The 24,474-nt window shown below is 40.7% G+C and overlaps 1 protein-coding gene across 1 annotated transcript; it reads left to right on the top strand.

Moving 5' to 3' along the window:
* The first annotated feature begins 511 nt into the window (after positions 1-511).
* Positions 512-19,803, top strand: zbtb47b (zinc finger and BTB domain containing 47b). Its single transcript, XM_054623251.1, has 6 exons — positions 512-535; positions 13,812-15,188; positions 16,358-16,505; positions 17,079-17,194; positions 17,774-17,918; positions 18,812-19,803. The coding sequence occupies exons 1-6, from the start codon at positions 533-535 to the stop codon at positions 19,255-19,257; spliced, it is 2,235 nt and encodes a 744-aa protein (XP_054479226.1). The 5' UTR covers positions 512-532; the 3' UTR covers positions 19,258-19,803.
* Positions 19,804-24,474: the final 4,671 nt, after the last annotated feature.

Genomic DNA, 24,474 nt, shown 5'->3' with positions numbered 1-24,474 from the left:
TCTATATGTTGGGTGAATGAAGTTACAATGACTTCTGCAACATGGGAAATGAATGAACTTCCTGACCCTTGTGTCTCTCTGCCCGCGTGACGTCACACCGTTGCAAAAAAAAAAAAAAAAAAGCGCACCCAGGTTTCTGCGCCATATGGGTGCATGTCCTTCCCACAGTGTACCTGGTCACACCAAAAACAAATAAAAAAAAAAAATGTATTAAAACAATCCCAAGTATCCTCCAGCCTGTCTCGCAACTCCACGTTAAACGGTACCGTGTCCCTTTAAAACCGTCTGACAAAAAGCCCATATGATCCCCGAGCTCCAATCACCAATTCCTTCTGCAAAAGCAGCCTCTGCATTTTTTGTCTGTCTGAATGCTACAGCAGCACGGGGGGGTGAAGGAAAAGATTGGAGGGATAAGGCAAAAAGAAACTGAAGAAAAATGTGATAATTCAACTGTCTTTTTCATGGCGAAGGGAAAACTGGTGCGAAAGGAGTTATTCCGGGACTCCTTTGAGCCTCGAAACGCTGGATCAAAATGGTAGGCTGCAGAGGAGAGAGCGCTGCATTTTTTGTTTATTATTTTTTTGTCCCTCTTTGATCTCTTGCAATATTTCAGCTACTTAGCAGGCCGATCAAACTTACCACACTTGTGCCTCCGTTGTGTGTGTGTACCGCCGGCTGTCCTAACAGTGTATTTTGTTGCTTTCTATCATGGAAGTTTTGTAACTTGCCGACACGGCACAAGTTGGAAATTGAAGCTGCTGAAAGAATGCAACGGCTACAATAGCTACATTGATGCAGAGAAGGAGTTAAATTCTTTCATATCAGGGCGCTCCTGCAAAAAAAAAAAAAAAAAAAAAAAAAAAGAAAAAGGGGCTCAGGTCGTGACTGGTGCAAATGTAGACAGTGTGCGTGAAACTCCTTTTCTCCAACAGCCGGTGCAGGACAAGTTTCTAAGGCTTTGACATGCATGCTGCATCCTCAGTGTTGTCTCAGAGAGGAGTAGATGTCACTCTTTATGTCTCAATAACTTCACTCTGCTGCAGGTGACACTGGGGCAGAGGTGTCTGGGTAATAAGCATGTCATCCTTGGAGGTGTCCTAGTACATTTAAATGCTAAATGATAGTGTTTGATAGTCATAGCAGCACTGTTTTATTGGATCATGTTTAGCTTTTATGGTGTGTTTTGTCTGCTGCATGAGGTCAGTTTCCTTTTTTGTTCACTTTTTATAGACTGTCAGTTCTCATTTTCTCAACAACACTCCATGATATATTTTTTTTATTTACCTTACATGCTATGACGATGATTCTGCACAGACAGACTGATAGAGTTGTGGGAATAGAGGCAGATAGTGATGCAGACAGTCCGCTCTGTCTCCAGGGTCATGTTAGGATGCCTCATTAGGAAAGCATGTGGAGCCTGATGCAGTGGTGGAGTAATCCCAGCGCGCGTTCACATCTGGAGGCTTGGGTTAATATCTGGGTCAGGTCAGTAGGGTTAGCCCTGGTGCTCGCTGGGTGGCTTCTGGTGGGAGAAGAGTAGGAGAGAGAGGTTTTTGTTGTGTTTTTCTTTGCTTTTTTTTGTGTGCGCATGAGAGAGAGAGAGCTGTGATAGACAAAGTGTAAAGTGTGCTTGGCGAAGATATTGTCTTTTGATTGTTTTGGTAAACATGCATCAGATAATTTCTGCAATTACTTTGTTGACATCAAAAGCCGATTAGTCTCCCGCTAATTTTGTTTTTATCAATAGCATCATATCCATAAATATTCCCTTTCTTCATGGATGGATTACTGAACAGGCCTACCGGGCACAGGCCCAGGGGCCCAAGGGGTCAGGTGTCCCTTGGACCAGAGCATCTGCATGAAATGACTCTTCTCATTTCTAGTTGGAAAGTCAATAAAACAACAACAAAGATGCACAAAATATCCACAAAGAGACACAAAACAAGTAAAAAATAGATGCAAAGTGACTAAAAAGTGATGCAAAATGACTATAAAGAGACACGAAACAAGTATGCTTAGACTCAAATGGCTATTTAAATGTTAATGTTGTTTGTAGTCCTTTTGTAGCTGTTTTATCTCTTTCAATTTGTGAGTATTTCTCCTGTGTAGAAGGGTCTGGGGGCCTTTGACATGTCTGTGTCCAGAGGCCTATTGTCTCATAATCCCTCCATTCTCTTATTCAAATGATTGTTTTTGTTTTACTCCTATTCTGGTGGATTTGTAAATCTGGAAGTCTGTTTCACTTCCATGCACACTTTCGATTTTTACACTCCACACTTAGGACCATTGCTTGTTGTTCAGTTGGTGCGGTCCCGAGTAGCTCCTTCTTTATCCTCACAGGGTGCTGTGAGTTTTACGTAACTGCCTATTCAGGGCATTCCTGACCACCCTTGACTTTGAGGCGTCACTGTCTCTGGGTGCTGAGCGAGGAAACTGTCTTTAGTCCTTGTGACAAGTGCGGCCATTCCTGAGCCCCGGCAACAAACTCCAGCAGACATCCTCGGCCCCCTGGTAGGAGGCCGCTCTCCTTGGAAACTGGGACTAGACTGTAGGTGCAGCTAATTTATGCCCCTGAGATTAAGAAACAGTGGACACGTCTGCAGAGAGCAAGGTCAAACTCACTGGGTTTATGCAAGCTTTCTTTGTTCTTGTTGGTTAAAATGGCACATGATTTTCCAAGTAATTAGGGTTGAGTTTACTCTTTGTATAAATCAACATCTTTATTGTTTCTCAGCAGTACAAGCTGGCGTCGGTGCCTTTTCATCTTGGAAACTAACGAACTAATTTAACCCCCTATGGCACTTTTTTAAAAATAACTTTGAACTCAATTATGAAAAAGGCCAAACAGCTTTTTTTTTTGTACAACTTGATATGAGGATTTCAATTAGCTTTCATTGTCAGGCGTTTAAAGATATTGGGAGAGTTTTCTGTTTAAAGTGATCTGATAGTTTTTAGCTGAATTCAGGCCAGAGAGAGATTTAGGAGGAGCTTTAAAACAGATGGGAATGAGTTTTCATGCTGTTTTCAGAGAACTGCGGAGCAGGAAAGAAGGGATCCTTGATCTGATAGTCATCATAAATATTTGTTCAAAGTTTAGTCTGTACACACAGATTATTTTTTGCAGGAACCTTTAGCTGTTTATCTGAAGGTTTACAGATATCCAAATGTTAGGAAAAAATGTGCAAAGTTTAGTTTGAAAAGTATACTCCTTTTCCATCCCAATGTTTTGAAAGAACTAAAACTAATCACTTATTTATTCAATATTATTTTTACCTATTAAATGTATGGTTTTACATTTTGGGAAATTCATCAATGACATTTCTTGCTGAAAGCTAGATAAGAAGATCTGTAGCCTGCCACTCTACTAAATATGAAGTTACAGCTAGCAGCTGGTTAGCTTAGCATAAGGACTGGAAACATGGGGAAACAGCTAGCCTGGCTAAGTTTGATGGAAACAAAATATGCATACCCACATCTCTAAAGCTCACTAATAAAGCACTTTATAAATGGTGTATTAAATCTATACAAAAAAACAAACTATTTGCTGTTTTACGTAAGTTATATGTCACAATAGTCCAGAACATAACAACGGCAAAACAGCGTATTAATGTGCTGGTTTGTGGATTTTGTTACTGTTGGGCAAGCTAGCTGTTAACCCCCGTTTCCAGTCTTTGTGCTAAGCTAAGCTAATGGTTGCTGGCTGTAGCTCTATAATAAATGAGCATTTATTATGAGAGTAGAGCTATCAATCGTCTTGTCCAACTCTTCAATAGAAAAAACATTCCTACATTCCCAAACATGTCGAACTATTCCTTTAAGCTCATATTCACCGTTTCTCTGTCGTTCATTGATTGGTTGCGGCAATAGAAAGCTGGTGCTCCTCCTCTACCTCTTTTTCCTCTCTGTCCTCTCTGACCTTCTCATCAAACATATCAACTCAACACACACACACACACACACACACACACACACACACACACACACACACACACACACACACACACACACACACACACACACACACACACACACACACAGAAAGAGTATTTCCACACCAGAGAGATTCCTCTGATAAGGGCCTCTTTACAGTCTTGTGTTAGCCTCTTCTCTCTGTGTCATGCTATGAAAGGGGTAATGAAGATATCACAGTTTCATCCCGTGTAATTGCCCTCAGGTATGTCTGCACCCGCTCGCTGCTGCACATCAGAATGATCTTTTGTCTCGGGAAGATAACTTCAAAGGTGCATCTTTCATTTGGGCAAATCTTAATTTATCTGATCTGGTTTCTTTTTGATATTTTACAAATAGACACATCTTGTTTGTACAGCCCTCCACACTTTGTCTTGCCACAGGTATTTGGTGTTACATCCCTGTTTGCTGATGAATGCATGCACAGCAGGCGAGTGTTTGTGTGTGCGTCCGCCGATGTGCACATGTGCGTGCGGCGCTGGCTTGGGAACAGTGTGTTATGACTCCAGCAGAGTGGCGGTGTGTGCGAGCGGGAGATGCCAGCACCACGGGCCTCTCTCTTGGCCAGGCTTCCTGACTCAGCGCTTCCCTCTCGCAGCTCATTGGCCCAGACACAAACTTCCTGGCAGAGCTTCAGTTCGGACGGTCTAACCTCATCGCTGCCCCCCCCCCCCTACACCCGCATCCAGGCAGCTCCTTTGATTATCAAACTGCTCCTCAGAGTCATCCCAACTCCGGCCGACCGTTGATTGATGTCTGCTTTCAACATCACTTCTGATTGGCCACCGCGCACCGTCGCCAGCTTTACCAAACTGATAAAACGCACTGTTGTCCAGCATGTTCAAAGGACAAGCCACGGAAAAAAAAAAACGCTTTGCAAATCATGCGGCCGAGGCAATCCTGCTCACGTTGTCAAATTTTTATGTACTGTACGTCGCCAAGATGCTGCTCATGCTGTCCTCATCCTTATTTTTGTTTGTGCATCCCAATTTCATGCTCGGGTAAACGCGTATCAGTTGTAGATTGACTTGTCACCTGTGGTTGCATTAACATATAGATGGAAATATATTTAAATCTAAAGGTGAGAGCTGGTGGAGAGCTCCACCAGGGCAAGACTGGGGCAAGTCCACGGTGCTAGATTAGGACTGGGAGGGGAGATTGGTTGTCTGGGATTAGAGCCGCACTAACGCTGATAATATTGTCTTTATTAATTGCAGCCAGCAGTGAATGCTGTGGTTAAGAAAGTTAAATATTTTAATGGGCTGAGGGGAATAAAATAATTAGCTAAAGTGGTGGAAAGAGAGAAGAGAGAAACCAGCAGCCCATTTTAAAGTAATTTAGGATTTGCCTTTTGCTACATCTGAAATTGTGCTGCTGTACATTTTACCTACAATTCAGTTATCATGTTTGAGGAAGTTTAGTTTGTCATATAGAGTTCTTTTCACAACTTCTCCTTTTTATGATGGCAAAAATTCATCCATAACCTACAATTAGTTTAATTATTGATCAATCAGTGGGTTATTTTCTATTAACTCCTTTGATTTAGCATTGCACCTTATAATGTTTGGGTATGATCTCTATATTTTTATAACAATGGATTGATTGATCACGTGAACCCAGAGAATTATCACCAGACTCTGCATCATCCGTCATCTCTACTGAGGTCTGTAGCATCGAGGTCTGTTTCAATTTTACAGTCGCCACTTTACTGTTTTGGTTTACCTTTACTGCTCTCAAAGTGTTTTTCTTTCAGCTAAAACAATTCTTAAAACCCCCAAATGTTCTTAATGCCCCACTGATCGTTACCTGCAGGGCACCAAACAGCAGACGGACAACTTTAACGACTAGCTGGTGAACCATAGTGGAATATTTGGCCGCTAAAGAGCCGGATATTTAGCTAATAGGTATGTTTAGTATACCACAAAGTAGGTAGTCATGTGTTTAGCTTTTAATTCAGATTTCTGAGAGCCTCTCATAATACAGATTTTGGATAATCTATGAGGGTTGATTTTCCACCAATCTGCATCACATGTCCCACTAATTTATTGGATTATATAATCCCATAGCCACAAGGTATAACTATCCACTTTAGTACTGTATTATCAGATAAAAAGATTCATCCACTTTATTGTGGACGTGCATGTGACTGTGCCGTGTTTGACCTCAACAGTGAGCATGCTGTCGCTCCCCCCTTTCAGTCATTGAACATTGATTTTTATTAGATTCTTTTTCTTTTTTTTTATCATAGGCGTGTAACAATCACCGCAGGGCTTGTTAAAAGTGAGACCTTGTCACTTGTGCTATTACCAGTCTGTCTTGCCTAATAGCAACATGTTTGGATAATGTGAATCCAGGCACATTTAGATCCTCTCTTTGCATTCATCAGCAGTGTCATCACATACGGCAGATTTTCTTTATTTCCTGTTTACTGACGTGGGCACAAATGCATGATTATGATGCAGGTACGCTTGCATTGGGCGGTCGGGGTTGCAGACGTGTGGGTGGGTGTGCTTGTGCATCTGCTACTGTATATGCTTCTTCTACCTCAAGGTCAATGCTGGGTCTCTGTGCTGATTGGATTTAGAGAGGAGAGGAGAGGAGGGAGTGCAGACTGCAGACAGAGGAGAAATCTTCCACTAGACTCATGGACGGATTATGAGCAGCGCAGACATATAAAAGCCCCCCCCACTCCTCTCACACAGGAGCAAGACACAAAGACTGTTTGTTACGTGCATCTCTTTGGAGTCTTTATCCGTCACTTTGTTGTTTGTTTTCGTCTCTTTGTAGCTGTATTGCATCTTTTCGCAGTCATTTAGTCATTTTGCGTCTCTTTGAAGCCCGTTGTTTAGCATCTTTTATGGAGGCATTTTGCTTCTCTTTTTGGTCATTTTGTGTTTCTGTGGTTTTACCTTTTGCATATCTGTATCATATGATTTGCTTCTCCAAAATTTAAACAGTCACTCTACAGTAAATGGAGGCCCTGGCCCAGGGGACCCCTGAGACTCGGGGGCCCCTGGGCTTGTACCCAATAGGCCTGTTCAGTAATCCATCAATGACTGGACATTAACACTGACAGCAGGGGAAACAACTTGGCAGACTGTTTTCCGTCCACACCAGCCTTGCCCAGCCTGAATGCTAGACCAGATAACACCTTGAAGATAAAGCCATGATTCTCACCCAGAGAATCAGAATTCACCTCTCTGCTTCGGCTTCTCGGGGACCAAACCCAAACCTGTCTGTCGTTTAACGTCGGCAGCAGGGAAGGTCTGCTGAGCACACAGAGGACACAGTGTCAGTCATTACCCTGATGACTTTTTAATGGCTGTCTGATTGGACTCTGCCAGAAATGACATGCCCTTGTCTCGTTCTGCGTGGTTGTGTTTACACGTGACCTGATCCATATCCCGCCACGTAAAAAGCTCTTTGACGTTACGGCCAAACTCGCCGTTGTAACCGGGCGATCTCTTCGTGGAGAGTTTGTACTCGAGGCTGTCATGTTTTGCTCTCGTCTGCACTTGTGATGACTCAGGGATGTGTGTGTATGTGTGTGTGTGTGTGTGGGTGTGTGTGTGTGTGTGTGTGTGTGTGTGTGTGTGTGTGTGTGTGTGTGTGTCTCCTACCACGTCCATGCCACTGAGTGAGATGAGCCCCGACACCATGCCACTGGTGCCCACTGCCCACTCTCCTTCCTCCGGGTGTCAGTCACGTCGATCCCTGCGTCGAGCCCCTCGGCAGGAGGCCTCGCTGTGAAGAGGGCTGCTGAGTGTGCTCTTTACTGTAGGTTGAAGGGCTCCGTGGGTGGAAGTGGCAGAAGCCCACGACCCCCCATCTCCCCCCGCTGGGTGACAAGAGGGGCATGAGCTCAAGGGATTGCTGTCTTCATGACTGTGGATGGTTGGGTGATCTCTTTTTTTTATTCCCGATGGTAATGTCCAAGTGGAGACTTCACAGTGCATATGGACAGTTTGACATTCGGCCGGCAGTTATTTATTGAGAATTTTGTATGATAGTCTGATGGAATGAGAGAACTGCTTTGCACCAGCTAATGAGTTAAATAAAAAAAATGTTTTTCAGTTCTGGTCTAAAAGAACCATCAAAGCAACTATTGTCGATTTGAGTTTTGTGCTTTTGTGCTTTGTGATGGTTTACTTGTTATCACGTGACTTCTGGTCATGTGGAATGACAACTGAGCAAACTCAATCCCAAGCTCTGTAAAAGAAGAAGTAATTGGACCTTGTGATTTATTTATTTTTGTCAAATAATAATAATAGAGGTTAGTGCTGGGCAATACGGTGGACACCATTATGAAAATAACAATATTTTCCAAAAATATAAAAAATAAATTAATGCAAAATCACACATGAAATGATCATCAAACTGATGTTCAAAAACAATTATGTTGTTATGCATTATATGAAGCCACACTCCTAGTCGAAGTCATTAACTTGAACAATAACACAACTAAATTATATAATTGCAAAACGATTTTACAAAAAATTACCTTGCAATAATATTACATTTGTCCAAATAGCTATGAATATTTTTTTTCTACTTGAGTTTGTTTATTCCATATATGATTTTTTTTTCTTCACTGATATTGTTTTATATATATATATATATATATATATATATATATATATATATATATATATATATATATATATATATATATATATATATATATATATATATATATATGAGCCACTGCATTCAATCTTGGTGGATGAATGATCCAAAATTTAAACTGTTCAAATCATTTGGAAGGTTTATGTATTTTACAACAATACACAAACATATAGGGATGTTCTTTGTCTATATTGCCAGAGATGTTTGTTAAAAAAGATAAAAAGAAGGTGATGTGAGAGGACACTGAGTTCAGTCTGAGCAGTCTGTTTGCAGGCTTAGAGAAAGCTTTAACCCCCGCAGTGTTCTCCCCCTGGGACTCCCTCCTGCCTGAATGCAACCAGCCCTCCCTCGCACTATTGATGTGTCCACGACTCTGTGCTGTGCTCTGACATTGGCCCCCGCTAATGGATCAGTCTGTTCACCTCAGCAAGCAAACAAGACAGTCAAGGTAGATGCTGTTTAGTTCTCTGCTCATAAATCTGCCGTCTTACATGACGGGAGCAAAATAGTAGCAGGATAGCATTTTAGGGAAATGATAACTTAATTTTGCCAAAAGAGAAACATTGAAAAGGATTAACATTTAAAGACATTGTTCGGTTTCACTTTTGGCTGCTGTTACAGGTGGCCCCACGGTTAACTAGATTACAGTGAACAGATTTTTTAAAATGGCAGCTCTTTGGAGGTCACAGCACATCCCCAGTGAAGGAGATGCAAACTTTACAGAGTAGTAAATCCACATGGGCCGTCTAGTGCAAAGGTGCGTGAGAGAAAAGGGCATTCTCACCAGTAAAGTCAAATTAGAAAGAGGGATTTCATTGTCGGACTCGGCTCTGTCTGGCTCGGGTCCAAGAGTCTGGCCTCTGCCAAGTGCATACCAGCGACCCTGACATGGCTGAGCTGGCCGAGGATTCACCAGTTACTTTTATATCACAAGCTCTGATTGACACATTGACTGCGAGCTTGACTTGCACAACTGAGTCCGGCCATCACAGAAGATATTCAACAGCTATTCAACAGCAATAATTAGCCAAACTTGTTTTTTCTCTCTTCTCTTGAATGAAGCAGCCTCCTCTTGGGCCAAACAGTAATCATGTACATCATTCATCACAGCTTCATCAAAACTGGATTAGTAGTTTCAAAGTTTGAAACTTTTCATTTCAGTTAAAGTATTTGGCTGTTTAGGGAAGTGCTTTTTAAGTTGCCTTATTTATCTTCCCAAAAAGTTGGGCAAATGTGACGCATGACAAATACTTGAGTGATGCCCCATTAGAGAAGTTAAACAATGGAGAGCTAGATTTGTTTGGTGTCGGTTGTGACCTTTCAGAGTAATTGTGACGTTCACTTAGAGCGCATCAGCCCAATTAGTGTGATTTTGAATAAGAAAAACAACAATGAAAAAGCGCAAATTTTAACAGGTTGGATCAGTGATTAAATCTGCTGTTGGAGATCATGTCACATGATCGAAAGCTCCAGAAAAGCATAAAGCTTGTGGTGAGATTTTTTTCTCAGGAAAACTATTTTTCATGTTTACTTATTCACTGGCAGAACTGTCATTTTCTGTAACATGTAAAAGGCGCAGTACATTTTTTACAGTAACATTTATATTGTATAGATTATATATTTAAATGATATTGCTATTGAATTAAAAAAACATCAACCTTGAGAGTTGCCGTGTGCAACAAGACCTCGGTGGCCTCTACAGCGGCAGAGGATCCCCTCATGATGTGTTTGGCAGATTAAATGGTGTGTAGGGAGCTCTGATTGAAGCCCATTTAAATGACACCTCTTGTTGGGTGCGTCAGTAATCCCCCTCGCTGCGTGTTTGTCACAGGTCAGGCCAGATATGAATAATGTATTGGGAGACATCTGAGTGAGAGGCTGGTTAAAGGTGGCGCTCCCTCTAATGACGGCACACAAGCGCTCTGCCTGACATTTCCAAGGAAAGGGGATGCAGAGAGAGAGAAGGGGGGGGAGAGATAATGACTGACAAAGATTGAGGGAGTTGGATTTCGTCTTTAAATGCAAAGTACTCACTCAATTTGTTTGGCCACAGCACTGTATGTAATGAAATGAAACAAGATGGCTTTGTCTTTATTGCGTATTGTGACGGATGCAGCATCTGCATGGTTACTACAACTATCTGTTATTCGATTAAATTGTTTTAATGATGAAAATAATGCAATCATCCACTGATTTAAACCCTTCTTACATTCAGCACTATTTGACAGTTTTTGCTGTTGAAAGATATAGTGCAGTTTATTTCTTAAAAGGGGCAATCTCTGCGTTATGGAATTACAATTATGCCTTAAATCAGAGCGCTTGATTGAACATATTAGGTTTATAAAAAGTTTTTTGCAAGCGCTTGAATCATGTTTTGTGGTTTTAAGTCAGTCAGAGAATAAAGTAGGTCAATTTTGATTAGCTTTTTCATCTCCAATCTGATTGCTAGTAGGAAATTTGATTTCTGGGAAGTAAGGGAGCACTTTCAGAATAGTAAGTAGGCCTAACTTAAGTTTACCTTTATGAAATTCTGTTTGTAAATCAGTCTCCACTATTAGCTTGTAGTCCAGCTGGTTTGGTAGGTAGGTAGCTAACTTCTGCCAGAGGAACATTTGCTAAGCTAGTTGCTAACTAAACTAGTTGGCTAAAGCTATGTTTTCCAGGCAAAAAGTTAGCATCCTCAGAAGACATGGAAATAAAGAAGCAGCACTGTTCTTGTATTACAGGGTAACGCTAGTTAGCCCTGTGGTAGTAGTATTAACAGATATTTAATTAAAATGGTTTTATTCTAGGCCAATGAGTCAGACAGATTTTTATATTACTAATTACTATATTACTAATAAAGTTAAGTTTGAAGTATTTGAAACAGCCACTCGGCTACAGTCACAGGAGAGATTTACAGTTTTCAGAGTGGTTTTGATAGAAAGACTAGATTGTTGATTTGTGGCAGTAATCTGAGGGAAAGCAGACCTCTTATCAAAGTTCAATGCTCCAATGGAGCTTCAAGTGGAATAAAATACTGACATATTAAGGTCTTCATCAACCTTGACCAGTTTGTTAAACTGACAAACATGCAGTCATGATTCTGCCACTGATGATCCTTTAATCAAAAGCATATTCATGTCACTACAAGCGTCTGACTTTAGATATTTAATTATTGAAAGTCTTTGCATTGTTGCTTTGCCATATTTGTAACCTAATAGGGATGATAGAAAACGTGCAAAATATGTATTGAGCCTAGAAAGGATTGTTGTTTGCTCAGATTAAATTATTATTTGCTTGATAATAATTTCTCCTAAAAAAATGATGTGCCTAGAATGCCCCATTCCATGCTCAGTATTGAGGCATAAAGACCTGTACTGACAGTGGTGAAATCATTTGGGAACTCATTTGGAGTCTTGGTTTACAGGTGCATATGGCAAGCATCATTATTTTTCATTTCAAATCCCTAGGATCAAATTTTCAGACCCAATAACAATGGCCCAGGTGTGCAATCCTGAAGGTATTTAGGTAGAAGAATAAGCATCAAGGGATTAAGGCAGTCACACAGTTGGTCTGTTTAAAGTAATATAAACTAAACTTGCAATTTAAAGTAAAGTCATGGAAATACACCTGTAATCAGACCTTAAAAAATATTGCTGGTTCCTTTAATTTGACAAAGAGCTAATGAGTTTTGAATCTATTGATATTATTAATCCTACATAATTTAATCTTTGACCGCGTTGTCCTATTTGAATCTCAGAAGAAGCTGCGGATCGTTATCGCTAAAGCAGCATAACTTCCAGTCTGCAACTAACACTTGATCTGATTAAGGCTGTAGCGTTTTGCCCTTGGGCGACATCTGTAGCCTTGCACGGGGAGAGATAACCCGATCTCCACTCCTCTCTTGCTCGGAGTCCAATTTAGTATCTCAGAACTATGAATAAATCCAACACTTCCATAATTGAATTCCTCAAACAGGCCAGATTTTGAAGGTTAGGACCAAATGCAAATCCATTTTCCAGCTTTAACAGTGAATAGTCATTTCATTGATCTTCATCGACAGCGTTTTACATAAATGCCATAATAGTTGCTGTCCTAAAATTAGTTATTAATTTAATATTTTCATTTCTTCTTTATTATGTGTGTCTTGTCCTGCACATTCAAGTGTAAATACTGAAAAATAAGAGACATAGACATGTAATTATGTCTCACATCTACATCATCTCCAGCCAAAACAAGGTTTATATTTTTACTCGTCCTAATTTGCCTTCAAAAAACGACTAGAATGATGAATTCCTTTAATTGTTTGCAGGATTAGTTAGTATTTATCCGGCATGGTTTCCCTAATTATTTCTCCGGACGTGTTTTGTCTTGTGCATAATTCTCCGTTCCTCAGGGACTGTGTAGTGAGTGGGTATGCTGAGAGAGCCGGCTAATGGGGGGGAGATGGCACTGAATACCAATGCAGACCAGTCAGTCCTTGCAGAGACCAGACACTGTGTTTGTGTTTGTTGTGTGTGTGTTGTGTGTGTGTGTGTGTGTGTGTGTGTGTGTGTGTGTGTGTGTGTGCATTTGTGTTTTTTGAGCATGATTGCACATCTCATATGAGAATGTGTGTGTGTTTGCTCTGTTTGCGGCTCTGTCCCCACTCGCATCCCGTCTGGATCGAAACCCTGCCCTTCCTGTGCTAAAATAAACCCACCTTGGGAAGTTGAGGACCTTGCACAGAGCGCTGAGTGTTACACCTTTTGATTTCTCTCGTATCGTATCGTGCAGCTTGCGTGCAGTTTGTGACTTTGTGCATTGCACTTAACAAACAGAAAATAATGAGGAACATTACTGTATAATAACTACTTTAGGATGGATTTATTTGGAATTTATTTTAGATGTATGCCTCTAGGTTGAGGTCAAATCGCAGAATAATGACAATGTTATGTTATAGAAATCAGCTTTTATTCAAGTAATGAATGTTTTGTGAAATGACAAGAAAGTTTTGTGATATAAGAATAAAAGGAATGCAATGAAATGTGTATGTATGTATGTATGTATGTATGTATGTATGTATGTATGTATGTATGTACGTATTATATTATCATATTGATGAATGATAACGGGAAATATATTTTGAAAATGTGGAAGTTTTAACAGACCCTATTTCTGCATGATAATATTTTCCATCTTAACCTTTTTTTCCGTCTTTCTCCCTCCATCACATTGTCTTCCTCCATCTCCAGCTCATAGTGGAGAAGACCACAGACTTCCCCTCTGCTGAGTTCTCCCTGGTGGAGGATGTGGCTCTGCACTTCACCTGTTTGATGGACAGGCTGAACGAGCAGCGCCTCTTCCAGCCTGACCTGTGTGACGTGGACATCGTTCTGGTGCGTCAGCGCAGCACCTTCCCGGCCCACAAGGGCGTGCTGGCGGCCTACAGCCCTTTCTTCCACTCCCTTTTCGCACAGAGCAAACAGCTGCGGCGGGTGGACCTGTCGCTGGACGCCCTGACCTCACAGGGCCTGCAGCAAATCCTCAACTTCATTTACACTTCCAAGCTGCTCGTGAGCGGCCGTACCATCCGCGACGTGCTCAACGCAGCCACCCTGCTTCAGATGAGCGACATCGCAGCCTCCTGTCGCGACCTCATCGGCAGCCACTCGCTGAGAACCACCTGCCTTGATATGGCCAACCAGGAAGGGCTCGGTGGCGGTGACCCGGCTGCTGTGGCGATGCCTTCTGGCCAGCTGTACCCGGAGGTCAAACAGGAGTCAGAGCTGGGGAGGTTGTACAAGAGGGACGGCAGCAGCCCGTTCTCTGTGAGAGTGGAGGAGGCGGGCAAGACGGCCTCCCAGCAGAAGCAGTATTACCAGAAGGAGGACTCGTCAGGTGCCGGTTCAGGTGTGGCTGCTCTGTGCAAAGTCGAGAGCAACGGGGAGGAGTCAAAGATCGCCGACGGCCACGCCTCCTTCAACAGAGACCAGATCATTGTTGAAGTCAACCTCAACAACCAGACCCTTAATGTGTCAAAGGGGTCGGAGGCCAAATCAGCGAGCGCCACAGAGGCGGCCACCATGTTTGGTTGTTGCCACGACAACGAGAGATCTTCAGAAGAGGGCGAGGAGGACGAGGCGGAGAATGAGGACACGGTTGGAGAAGAGGATGAAGATGAGCTTAAGAGGGGGGACATACTGGGGCAGAGCAGCGAGGAGGAAGATGAGGAGGAAGATGAGGAAGAGGAGGAGAACACCCTAAACATTCCAGGCTTGGAGCAGCAGGCCTTGATGGATCGACCTCGCCGGGGCACCAGATCCTTTGCCATGGCGGCTACAACCGCCTCCATGCGGCAGACACTGGCGGAGGCCAAGCTGGCCAACCAGCGGCAGAGCGGGAAGAGGACGCGGGATGTGGAGGGCCTGGGCCAGAAGGTGAGGCTGGAGGAGAAGCAACATTACCCATGTAAGAAATGCCCTCGCGTCTTCAACAACCGCTGGTACCTGGAGAAGCACATGAACGTCACTCACAACCGCATGCAGATCTGCAATAACTGTGGGAAACGCTTCCTGCTGGAGAGCGAGCTGCTGCTGCACCAACAGACCGACTGTGAGAAGAGCATCCAGGTAGGATCATTTTTCATCCGAACTCTGGTACTCTGAACTTTGGGGAATTTCACACATGAATTTGTATTGTTGACCAATAGCAAACTGTCTTTACGTAACTGCCCGTTGAGGGAACGGAGAGCCGGAGAGTTAAAAAAGAAGGAAGCTATTTAAGCTTATTAGCTTTGTTTAAACCACAAAAGAGGAAGGGTTTGTAGACAGTAAAAATATGCGCAAATAAACTGCATGAATTTGTTGTCTTATTACCCACCAAAATTGCTAAACTAGCCAGCTAGCAAGCTTAATCGCTTAGAGATTTGTATCTCTCTTCTGTAAAAATCTTTATTGTGTGAAATTAGTTTTTATAGAAATTGATGCCCAGAAACATTTCAAAATGAAAAGAAAAGAGAAAATACAAGCAGATGCACTACAGACATCACAACACACTACTAGTGGGCCATAAGTGATGATTGAGAAGGATTATTTTTGTATCTGTCTCTACAATGTTTTTGGGAAAATCTTGCTCAATGTGCCTCTGAGTTAAGGACCCAAATACTTCCTCAACCGTCCTTTGGGCTGAAAAAACATTCCACTGAATGTTTTAAGGGAAAAACTTAGAATAAATGTGTAATTATAATATTTGCCTATTAAAGATGCTCAAATAAAACATCCGTCCAAGTTGAGGCGAATGAAATGACAATGCTTTTGATATTTGGTAAAAGATCCAACATCTGTCAAGAGTAAAGTCTATATTAGTTGAATTAAATATGATTTTTGCATTGATAATACTTCAGACACAAACCTATGGTTTTTGTTGGGGTAGAAGCTAAGCTTTCTCTCCCTGCTTTCAAAGTATTATTTGGTTCATAATTAGTGCATGTACAGTTCCAATCATGTAAATGTATAAACACCAGTCATAGACAGTCAACTGGTAGTAATATAAAATTCTGCTATGTCTCAGTACCTGCACTCTGCAGTTAGCAGCTGGACTCCTGCTGTGGTTTTGAAGATCATTTGCTGCTTTAATCTACTGACTCTAATTGTTTTTTTGGTACAGTGAACAGTCAAGTATCTGTGTAAGCTCACACACTTGTATTGTGTTTGTAAAGACTGCTCCCGATGATTTCAAAATAGCTCCAGTAATAACTATATTTTCTCACCCTCTTCTGTTGTTTTTTTTTTTCCTTTAGTGTGTAACATGTGGCAAGGCCTTCAAAAAGCTGTGGTCATTGCATGAGCATAACAAGATCGTCCATGGCTACGCCGAGAAGAAGTTCTCCTGCGAGATCTGTGAGAAGAAGTTTTACACCATGGCTCATGTCAGGAAGCACATGGTTGGTGAGTAGCAGTGACATCAGCGACCCAGTTGGTCGCTTTGTTCCCGTTTATTACTTCAGGCTTCCTTTTCCACTGATTGTTGAGCGTGATTTGTTTTGGGTGTTGCTTCCACTTCCTTTTTTTTGGGAGATAAGCATCTTATTTCCCATAGAGACTTACCTCACTCCCCTGTCGATGTGTTGCAGTGGTAGGAGAAGGGTTTGTATAAAGTCCTATTTATCCTCTGTGCTGAATGAGTGACTTGAGACTTCAATGTGAAAACTTCAGAGGAAATAGATTATTTACCAGATGAGACGCATCCATTGTACTTAGCAGCGTAATTAGACAATGAATAAGCATCTGTGTTGTTCTTTAAGTGCTATTTTAGGGGAAGCATTTTGCTTATTTATTCTCCTGCTGCTATTGAGTGGCTCAATATTGAATACCATTAACTTATCTTGTACTCTGTGTCTGTGCGTCTTTGTGTCTGTGTCTGTCTGTGTCCGTCTGTCTGTCTCTCTCTGTCTCTGTGTGTGTGTGTGCTGTGTGTGTGTGTGTGTGTGTGCGCGTGTGCGTGTGTGTGTGTGTGTTTAGCTCACACGAAGGACATGCCGTTCACCTGTGAGACTTGCGGGAAGTCGTTCAAGCGCAGCATGTCCCTGAAGGTTCACTCTCTGCAGCACTCAGGAGAGAAACCCTTCAAGTGTGAGGTTTGAGCTCCTTTAATACGCTGCTGTTCTCCACTTGACTCACCTGAAGAGATTCACTCCATCTGAGATATCACTATCATTTCTGTACAGTAAAGCAGGAAAACAAATAGCCTGGCTCAGTCCAAAAGTTATAAAAAGGTGCTAAGTTAAGCTACCTGCTGCTGACTGACCGTAGCATCATATTAACGGTACCATGTCAAACTATTCCTCTAAAGCAAAGACTTTGATATAGTCTTTCTTCTATCAATTTGAAGTTTGTAAAGTTCATAATTTAAGTTACATAACTCAACATGTGTAAAACCCATAATGCATTTTATATTTCACAATGAATACTTTTGATTTTATTACTGAAATGTCTGTGTATTTAACTGAAACAAATCTCACAGCTGAGATTTGAATAAAATATGTCACAAGAGAAATTTACATGTCTTGTGTTTTTACCTTTTTATGGATCAGTTTAATTTAACATTACATTTTCCACAAAGTAATATAATGAAATAGATAATTTAAAATCCATCGAGAACTATTTTTGTGACTGTTAAGACTTTGTGTAAAATGTTTTATTGTGTGCCATTTCAGAACTGCAGTGAGCGCTTCCAGTACAAATACCAGCTGCGATCCCACATGAGCATCCACATCGGACACAAGCAGTTCATGTGCCAGTGGTGCGGAAAGGACTTCAACATGAAACAGTACTTTGACGAACACATGAAGACACACACTGGTGAGTCACTTCTTGCATTACTTCTGAGAAATTTTAAGGTCACAGTACAAACAATATGGAGACCCACTTTCCCACCCAGCTCCATAGCACAACTAGTGGTTAAAAACTCCACAGGGTACCTTCAATTTGATTGATTCTGGACACTTGATGAATGGAAGTCCAATACTCACTCTCCTTTTAGCTCCGTCTTGGTCTCAATTGACTCCAAAAGGAAATATTTGGCTTTAGCTGCCTGCTGTGGCCAAATATTATGCTCTGAGAAAAGATGCGTTTGCCTCCGCAAGCAACCTTTTTCCGTTACAAATTAATTTTTATCCATTTATGTAAACATTTAGATTATAGCAGCTTTATATCTTATGATGAATGTATATTTAATATACCAGCTTTAACATATTCTTATTTGTTTACTTGTTTACTTTTTACCATAGTTTATTGTACATTTTCATATTTCTATTTTTAAATTATGTCTTTAGTATTGCACTGTTTGTTATTTACTGTACGCACCAGTTAATCACCTAGCCATATTCCTTGTATGTGTAACGTACTTGGCAATAAACAGCTTCTGATTCTGATTCTGATTTTTAATTTGTTTTATTGTATTTATTTCGCTACGGCATCATTGAGGGCGGGCCCTCATTTACAATCATGTAGAGATTAATAAAATAAATAAAGCAAACAAGTAGGTAAAAAAAACCGCACAAAATAACATATGTAAACACAACAAATAAATCAGTGAAACAATTGTATATGAGGATAAAAACATTGAAATCAGCTAAAACCGTTAAACACTGACTGATCAGGAGATGGGAGCTCTGATTGGAAGGCTGTCTTTCCAAGAGCAGAATGTACTAATAAAGTGTATTGATCATCTCCTTGTTTCCCTCTTTGTGCAGGAGAGAAGCCATACATCTGCGAGATCTGTGGGAAGAGCTTCACGAGCCGGCCCAACATGAAGCGCCACCGCCGCACCCACACCGGGGAGAAGCCCTACCCCTGCGAGGTGTGCGGCCAGCGCTTCCGCTTCTCCAACATGCTCAAAGCCCACAGGGAGAAATGCTTCCGCGTCAGCAACCCCATGGTTACCGACGGCAACGACCCCCTCGGCCTCCATCAGCCTCTGGCCTCGCCCGCCGTGGACTCTTCGGGCCAGGTGCAGCTGGGGACAGCGTTCCCCGCCACGTCTGCGACCACACCCGCTGCTGCCTCTAACCCACACCACCTCCATGGCACCCAGCTGTCTCTCCCCCTGCTGCACTCCATGGGGGGGCTGCCTCCCACCCCTCATTTACCCCCACCGCCTCCCCTGTTCTCTGCCGGTAGGATGAACTCCAGCAACTAACAAATATCCGTAGCATCGAAAGCACTTTTGTTACTTTTGTTTTTCTTAAAGCTTTTAAGAGGACTCCTTCAGCCGGAGAGTGATGCACCTCAGTGACATTTACACTGAGAGGAAAAACTGACTGAAGGCTAACACACATACACCTACCACAACAAGAAATAGTTATTTTTTACTGTTTAATACAATAGATAACCTCAGAGTCCAGTAGGACGTGTCGTCACCGCGCCTCTCCTCATGAATTTCACAACTCTGTTCTGGTTTCATTTGGGATTTTTCACCACCGCACACATCTCTCCAGAGCCTTGCACAATGCATTGATTGTAGCATCTTTTACAAAGTGTGAGGAAGCGTTTCCTAAATCCTCACTCATACGGGGTCATCAGTCAAGCTAGAACCACACTATAATGAGAATAAAAAAAAAATGTTTTGATCGTTCTCTGCCAAGATGTAGCGAGTGGTTCTGATCTGACCCAGCAATAACCAAATGCGGATTTGTCTGAGCATATACATGTATATGGCATTGCCAATAACCAAATCCTGTTAGCTCACCTGCTATAGTTAGATAATGTTATACAGCATTTATAATCGATCCTGCACCTTACATTTAACTCTAGTGATATTTAAAATGTACTCCTAATTGTCTCCATTTTTATAATTATGATAGTGTGTTATTCGTCGCACGTTACGTCAATGTTTAAGGAAGCGAGAGAAGTTGTGATGCGTGGAGAGTCGGCCGTGCAATGCAGCCTGTGTGATGTGTGTGATGTGTGTGTGTGTGAGTCGTGAGATGAGAATCTTTAGATCTACGTTCAGCTAAACAATGCTTCCCCCGAGTCAGGAGATGGAGGATTTTGTTAACGCTCTTTTTTTTGCTTACATTAAGCAAACACGCTCCTCTCCTGTAGATCTGGCTTTGAGACGATATAGCACTTTTCTGTGACTTGTTAGTAAAAAAACTAATGTAATCAGACCTACAGTATATTTGTGGGTTTAAAATCTAATGTTAATGTTAGCTTACATTTCAAAACTAAACCCAGACTGTAATTAGTTTGCATAATACCAGTAGTGTAGGGTTGGTAACATTCACAAAAACCTGATTATATAGCTCAGTAAGATGTATATTGTGAAATAATCAACATTATATTACGATGCCTAAATCTCACAGAGCACTGACAGTGGGTAATTTTGGCACAACAGAACGCATCACTAAAAGGGCTTCTTATGATTATGTCACTATTATAAATTTGTAAATTCCTTATAACAGTGATCTGCAGAAGCAAATCAAAGTTATGGACATGCAGTAATACCCCTTAAACATTTGTGACTCTATGTGCACTTTTGACAATTGTTTGTCATAAACCTACTGGAGTAGAACTTAAAGAATTAAATCTTTGTCAGTAAAAGTTATCTTGAAGGAATAGTTTGACACTTTGGAAAATACACTTATTCGCTTCATGCTGAGATTTGGTTGGGAAGATCAATACTCCTTATCTTGTTTATACGTTTAATATGAAGCTACAGCTAGCAGCTTGTTAGCTTAGCTTAGCTCGTTAGATAGCACAAAGGCTGGAAACAGATGAAAATAGCCCGCTTGTTTCTGTCTGAATGTTAAAATTTAATAAAAAGAAATTCCTAAAGTTCACTAATTGACACATAAAATGTTTTAGCCTTTGAAAAAAAAAAAAAAAAAAAAAAAAAGTGTAAAAACTACAATTCGTGACTTTACTTAGGGTAAAACCAAATGTTTCAATAGCTAGCCAGGCTTGTCTCCCTGTTAGATCACAAATTGACGTTTTTACATTTTCTTTTTTGTACAATTTAAACATAATTTGTGATCTTAAAAGGTGATGGTAGATGGATTTTGTTACCTTTGGACATCGCTTGGCTAGCTGTTTCACCCTGTTTTTATTTATGTCTTCATGCTAAGCTAACTAGCTGCCAGATGTAACTTCATATTTAGCGTACAAATATGAGAGTGGTATTTTTCTTCTCAGCTATCTCTCTGCAGGAAAACTGATAAGCAACTTCCCAAAATATCAAAATATTCATTTTAAATCTGACATTTCAATCAATTAATTATCCACAAAGAGTCTCTGTGCACTATCGATGCACTCCCGCTCACTTTATCTATAGATAGCCTACTTGTAGTGTAGCGTTAACCTGTAAATATTGTTAAGATGTGTTACTTCCTTGTGATTAATTCCTCATGTTTACATTTGGAGAGTCATTTGAATGTGCCCCCATGTGCGTCTTGGTTGGTACTTCCGAATGTTGGAATTTGTGGATAAGCTTTTGTAAATGTAATAAGCTGTTCATTGTTTTATTTAAAAGACAAATTGAAGCACCTCAGTGTAATCTTATGTCTCTTATCCTTCCCCCGTTACATGTATCTCTTAAACTGCCATGGTTAAATGGTTAGGGCCACAACAGATGCTATTTGATAATGGTACTTTTTATTTTGTTTCTTCATGTGTCAAACACACGTTTTGTACTTTGATTTGCTGCTTTTGTACAGGGTCCAGTTTGAGACTGCCCTTTAAATGAAAAGTCTAGAGCAGTTAAATTGTCGATTATATTCTGGCTGTGATAAATCCAATCTAGCCTTACTGGACACGGAGCTCCAGGGTCAGAAATGAGCTACAATTAAGACATTTTGAGCAAGTTGATGAGGTTACTGCCAACATTTTATACCCATCTAAGGATTGATCTAGTCATTGGTAGATGGGGGCTTCTGACTGAGAGGACCAACGGCAGTGTCTCACAAACATAATGACTGTTGCTCTCTTGTGGTAGCTTAGTAAACTGCACTCTGTTAGCTACACGAAAGAAAGAGGAAAGCCTCCCTTAAGAATACATTATCATATTGTATCTTAAGTTATCACTGGAGACACTCTTAATATTTTGGGATATTTAAAAAGGCTAAAAGTGTAACGTTACTTATCAAGTATTTGTCACTGTTTTCAGAAGCACTAGCCCAGGAGACAATACTGAAAGACTGTGGTTATAGTTTGTGTATTCGCCTTATTCTCTGAGGGATTTGAATGTTTCTATGTTATGGATGATGATAGTAGCTGATGGTAAAGGAGGAGGGATAGTAGTGAATACTACTGAATTATGCACTTTGAATTTGATTGCCACACTATAGCCCATACCGGGGAACATGTATGCAGATACAAGGTGAGCAATAGATAGCAGACTTGTGTAGTGAAAAAAATATTTCCACACAGCCGGCTTAATCCAAAGGCATACAATTTACGTTTAAATGTACTGAGTGGATATTGACGCTCATAAATTATTAACAAATTACAGTCAATTATTTTGTATTTGTTCAAATTCAGAGCAGCGTTTGTGGTTAGTGTGTTGTAGGAGTGGCAGAGGAGTTGGTTATGGTTCACCCTGCACCTTAACTGGTGTTTCTGTGTTTCAGTCTTCCTGTTTGACATTGTGCTGCTCTTTTAACAAGAATTTGTGACTACTCCCTGATGATACGTACAGTACAGCTAAGGCTGTTTCTGATTGGCTTGTTCCCCAATCACTACCAGAACTAAGAGAAATTAGTTTTAGCTCTTAACAGTTTGCTCCCATTAAAGGGGCTTAAATATGTGACTGTTATTTATCATATAAGGAGAAAATGTAAACAGGAAGTTGTCAGTTGCCAATTGAGTTGTGAGAAAGATCAGTTATTGCGAGCACTTTATATTACAGTAAAGCTAGTGTGGTTAGAAAGCGGATACAGTAGCAGTTATATGAATCGTATCTGCTGATGGCAGGTGTGTTTTTTTTATATAGCCATGACTAAGATTATAGGAAATTACAAAAATGCAATTCATGCTAGGAATGTTGCCTTGGCAGGTGTTAAGTCCCCTGAAATAAATAATTTTATTTAGACCAAAGGTTGTTGAAAATGTGTTCAGACCCAGCAAAAAGAAGTCCTACTATATTTACCTGCTTGGAATCATGTTGAAATATTATATTATAATGTACAAAAGTTATGGTTTTCAAAACCAGTATTGATCAATTGCTGTTATAATAAATCAAACAAACTTTAATATACTGACCAAATTATTTGGTCAAAATGTATTAAATTAATTGGCAAAGAACAAGGAGGAAGTTCGACATTCTAAATCCACCTTTAGAAAGCAGGATTAAAATGTTAATCCTTAGTCTTTGTTTGATTTTTTTTTTTTAGTCCTCCAGCTCCAAACAAAACAAAACCCATCTGAGACGTCATCAAAGCATCACTTAAGAATGTATCAGAGACAGACATTTATAAGCCCTGATGTCTCCCAAATCTTAAAAAAGAGTGTACGTTTTTTAAATTTGATATTATACAGTTAAATGACTGACGACCTGATATTCTGGACACTGAGAGGGGACATTTTGCACAGTCTTTTGGAGTCCAATATTCTAGGCAAGTTGGGTTAATGTGTATTTATAGCCAAATTCTGTTGAACAAAGACTAGCAGCCAAAGGCTTGTATTAGATTAGGAAAAGATGGACCTTCCCTTGTCCTTAAATTAGGGTTCGTCAGTGATTAAGTGGCTGCCTAGACACCACAGTGATGGAGCATTCTGCATTGCACTCAAGGCAAATGTCACATAATGAAGCATTGAGCATGCCAGTTGGTACAGAGCAGAGTGCTTGTGGGATTGCAAAATTGGGTCTCTACTGGGACTTGTAGTTTTGGGGTTAAGCTGCTAGAGCCGGAGAGTGAATCCAAAAGGATTTGATTCTGTTGCCTTCAGCTTCAAGAAAAGATTTGGGAATATTGCTGTTTTATTTAAGTAGCAGTTACTAAGACTTCCTGAAGAATTGGAGAGAAAGTATTGTGTGTATGTAAGAATTTAAAGGAATATGTTACTCTTTTGAGAATGGGGGGAAAAAATGGCTCTTTAGTAAGAATGGAGGAGCGTCTTTGTTTTTTGTTCGTTTTTTAACCATATTTTGGGTTCAGATTTATGGAGCCCCAAAACCGACAAAAGGTTACCACACAAATCATAAATATAACTGAATTCCTTAAAAATAATAATATTGTTGGTTAAATTATTAAAATGGAATGAACATTTTCTATTTAACTCAATATCTCTGGATTGGTTGGGTAAAACAAGACATTCAAAGATGTCACCTTGGGCGATGGGAATTTATGATGTGTGCATTTCCTTTTTTTTTTTACTATTTTCTGACATTTTAAACAAGTAGTTGACAATTATTACTATT

This window comes from Anoplopoma fimbria, chromosome 21 (assembly GCF_027596085.1).
Source record: "Anoplopoma fimbria isolate UVic2021 breed Golden Eagle Sablefish chromosome 21, Afim_UVic_2022, whole genome shotgun sequence".
NCBI classification, from domain to species: Eukaryota; Metazoa; Chordata; class Actinopteri; order Perciformes; family Anoplopomatidae; genus Anoplopoma; species Anoplopoma fimbria.
Note: the sequence above shows the minus strand (reverse complement) of the source record. Positions and strands in the feature narration are given on the sequence as shown.

Bases quoted from the DNA above. Each gene is read 5' to 3' on its own strand.
- zbtb47b (XM_054623251.1), top strand. The intron at 16,506-17,078 runs GTGAGTAGCAGT...GTGTGTGTTTAG, and splicing joins TGTCAGGAAGCACATGGTTG to CTCACACGAAGGACATGCCG. The intron at 17,195-17,773 runs GTTTGAGCTCCT...GTGCCATTTCAG, and splicing joins AGAAACCCTTCAAGTGTGAG to AACTGCAGTGAGCGCTTCCA.